Source organism: Morone saxatilis, unplaced genomic scaffold (genome assembly GCF_004916995.1).
Source record: "Morone saxatilis isolate NCDOM2014 unplaced genomic scaffold, NCSU_SB_2.0 Contig19, whole genome shotgun sequence".
NCBI lineage: Eukaryota > Metazoa > Chordata > Actinopteri > Moronidae > Morone > Morone saxatilis.
In genome coordinates, this window is record NW_023339751.1 from 23,024,376 (window position 1) to 23,027,906 (window position 3,531).

The window sequence follows — 3,531 nt, forward strand, 5'->3', positions numbered from 1 at the left end:
CACAGTGTGTACTGTCCAAATCACATGGAATCTCATCTTTTCTATTCTGATTCGGGTCACTTTTATATGTCATTCAAATCAGTTTCAGGTCTGATTCTTTGCAATGTGACCTCAGTGTGAACAGTCGTAGCAGGTTCTCCTGCTGTATGTCAAGATTGCACAAGGAATGTCTGAATGTTTACAAATTGTTTTGTGTTTGTGATGGCCTTTGACACTTCATCTCTTTTTATTCTCATTTATATTTTTCTCACACTATGTTTATTGTTATGCACCAATGTACAAAGGCAAATTCCTTGTATGTGAAAACTCTACTTGGAAATAAACCTGATTCTGAAAAAAATGTTCTATAAAATAGCAGAAAAAAAACACACCCGTTACAGTAAAAATGACATGTTATGCATGCGTTTTTTTCTTTCAACCTCTTGACCAATTAGAACTCCCCATTAGACAACACTGGACAGTCATCGTTATCACACTTACTGATTTTCTAACGCAAATATGTGCTCAGGTATTCAGTGCCTGTGTCTCCAAATTTCCACCCTCTCTGTCTCTCTCACTGAGGCTGATGTTCTGGAAAATGCAGAAAGAAGCATTCGCACAATCAATCCATACTTTCAAACTCCATTTAATGTCCTAGCAAAAGGAGTATGTGACTGTTCTAAGGAGTGAGTAAAATAGAAAGTGCATTTTTTGTTCACTGGAGTTCAACATAATAAAAAAGATCAAAGCAGATTTTATGTCAGACGGAGCAGAATTATTATTTTATAGAAATAGCAAAGAAATCAGTAAAGGTACTCTGTTGGAGTATTTGGTGGTATGGTGTAGATCAAAGGCACATCACAGCTTTTTATCTCACTGGGGATTGTTGCACACGCACAGAAAACACACATACACATGCACAAGCCTTCAAAATACATTTCCCATGTGGCTCTGACACAGTCTTACGATCTACAGTCATGTCAATGGAAAAAGGTCATGGAGAAGTTCTGAGAGGCAACAAATGTTTATCCAGAGCATGGTGCTTTTTAATCTGGAGCCTGTAAAAGGGATAACATAGCATTTAAGAATGACTATCTCAGCCTTTATTCAAGTGAATATGATCCTAGAGAAATCAACTGAAGCAACTGGAAGGGCTTTATATCTCAGATTCTGTTACGAGTGTTTTCTTTTTCTCTCGTTTTTTTAAATAGTATCCTTAAAGAATGACCAATATATCCTTGGTTACAACTGTTCTCTCACTAACAGTCAAAAAGAAAAAACAAAAAAAGAAAATTAACATTCAGTAAACATTCTTCTCTAAAGGTAGTTTCCCTTATATAATCTGTAATTTTCCTCTGCCATTATGTATACATAAACAAGTTTAATAACATACCAATCAGTGGTTATTTCACAATTGGAAAAAAGCACAAAATGTTACACTCTTTTACAAGTAAATAAAAGTTTTTGTCGACTGTTTTCAATAAGCATAGTTCAGAGTTCATTTCGTCACGTTCTGGTTCCCACATCCCCTCATTCTCTGCTATTCTGCTATTAGATCTTTACATACAAATATTGACAAAGTAGAGGCTTGTGCTCTAAAGCCATCGAGTCTTTTTGAGAGTAATAATCATAAGGGTGAGGAGGGGAGGGATGGAGATGCTGGGGGGGAGGGAAGCAGGGCGGGGACTCATAGCTGGCCCTCACTGCAGTGGCTCTCCTGACTGCCGCACGGCTTTTCTGCGTCCTGACTGGGAAGCTCTTTGAGGATGAGGGCAGCGCTCCGCTCTGAGAACTCGTCGCCATCGGGCTCCATACCGTCGGGGCATGGCAGCTTCAGAAGCTCCTCTCTGAGCTGAGCCGTGTGTCTCTGCAGTGACCACAGACACAGACACAGACACACACACCACACACACAAAATTAAGCAGAATGGAAACAGCTGGCTGTGGCCTCTGATCAGTGGGGATGGATTATTTACAGTGGGTAATAATAGTGCTTATTTACTGCTAGACAGAGACGAGAGGAGAGCTGCCTGAGACACTACAGACAACCACAGTTTGTTGATTGTTGTGTTTCAGTGTGTGTATCTCTGTTATGAGCTCCTGTGTGTGTGTGTGTGTGTCTTTTTAAGAGTGGAGTTTGGGTGGGGAGGGACAAAGGAGCACAATAATTGTTTTATCTCAACTTTAGAATTAAATTATATATAACATTTGATAAATCACCCAGCCCTAGGTCTAAGAGTTCATAATACTGACTGCTGTGGTTTGTCAATACATTAAGTACATTTAATGACATTACCTTTAGAGCAGCAGCATGATGGGACATGGTACGGCCGACCCTCTTGTCGCTGCTGTACTGCTGAATGTCAGCGATCCACTCCTCACACTGAGACATGATCTCTGTTCGCTTCAGGTAAAAGTGTTTGTGGATCACCTGCAAATACAATACAACCAGTTCAACCATAACATCAAACACAACACCATTATGTGTGTTACACTGCAGTCTTGTTCCTCAGTGTTTATTCACTCGCTCTACAGTGTCTGAAGCACATGCCAGACACCGCATACAAATTCCTTTTACAATGAGAACAATCAAAAAGCTCAACCTCTCTATTACTGAGGGCTTGTTTACTACTATGGTCCTTAAGTATTATCTTATATCCTCTGACATCATATGTATGACACTCTGCTGATGGCAAACACCTATACCCAAGTCCCCTGGTTTCCTGCCCCCTCAAGTCGACTTCCTAGCAACAGCAGCCAGGGCCGAGCAATCAGTATGCAGCGAGTGCTGTGTTGGATGTGTCTATTGCTGCTGCTCTGCTGGTGGAGGGAGTGGATTAGTTATTATGGTGACTGCTGATTTGCTGGAGAGGGCAGCAGCGAGGGGTTTGGGGACCACTTTAATCTCTTTTCCTTCTACATCCCCATCTGCTCTCTTCATCTTCATTCCATCTTTAGCACTACCTCACATCTCTTCCTCTATCTATTGTTCCTTTAACCAAACCCCCCACCAGTTCCATCCAGTGAAGTGGACGACGGTCCCCAGCTGAGGGGGAATGATTCAAGGTCACAGATGGCAAATACGGGGAGATGAGCTGAGCTGAACTTTTGGTATCGACGTGGCCATTGATCACAGCAAAGAACGGAGCTCTTTATGCAAACCATTCTTGATCATAAAGCAAACATTGGACGAGGGCGTCTTCACAAATGACCTTTCAGGAAATACATGTGTATTTCTCACACACAGACACAGACACAGACACACACACAGAAGTACATTCAGCTCATATGTGCAGTCAGGGACAAGGTGCTCTGATGGAGAGCCCTGGCTACCAGATCAACATTTGAGGTAATGCTGTCCACTCAGTATTCCACAGGGCAACCAGGGAAGGGTAAAGAGCTGAGGAATTGGTGTACAGAGACGCTCCACACTTAAAAAGTCAAGGGCGAGAGTGAATCAGGCAGCCATTAAAAAGTTCCATATTCTGGGCGCCCAGTTAGCTCAGTCGGTAGAGCTGGCCAGGCTGAGTCTTTGCTGCAGCGGCCCAGGGTT

At 42.3% G+C, this 3,531-nt stretch overlaps 1 protein-coding gene across 1 annotated transcript in view; it reads right to left on the reverse strand.

The window, feature by feature from the left end:
- Window positions 1–609: 609 nt before the first annotated feature.
- LOC118329656 (baculoviral IAP repeat-containing protein 6-like) overlaps window positions 610–3,531 on the reverse strand; it is a 15,112-nt gene continuing 12,190 nt past the window's right edge. The window contains exons 5-6 of the mRNA XM_035663888.1: window positions 2,275–2,409; window positions 610–1,846 (exon numbers count right to left, since the gene is read on the reverse strand). Of these exons, the coding sequence (XP_035519781.1) occupies window positions 1,667–1,846; window positions 2,275–2,409 (315 nt within the window). The 3' untranslated portion in view covers window positions 610–1,666. The remainder of the gene's footprint in view (window positions 1,847–2,274; window positions 2,410–3,531) is intronic.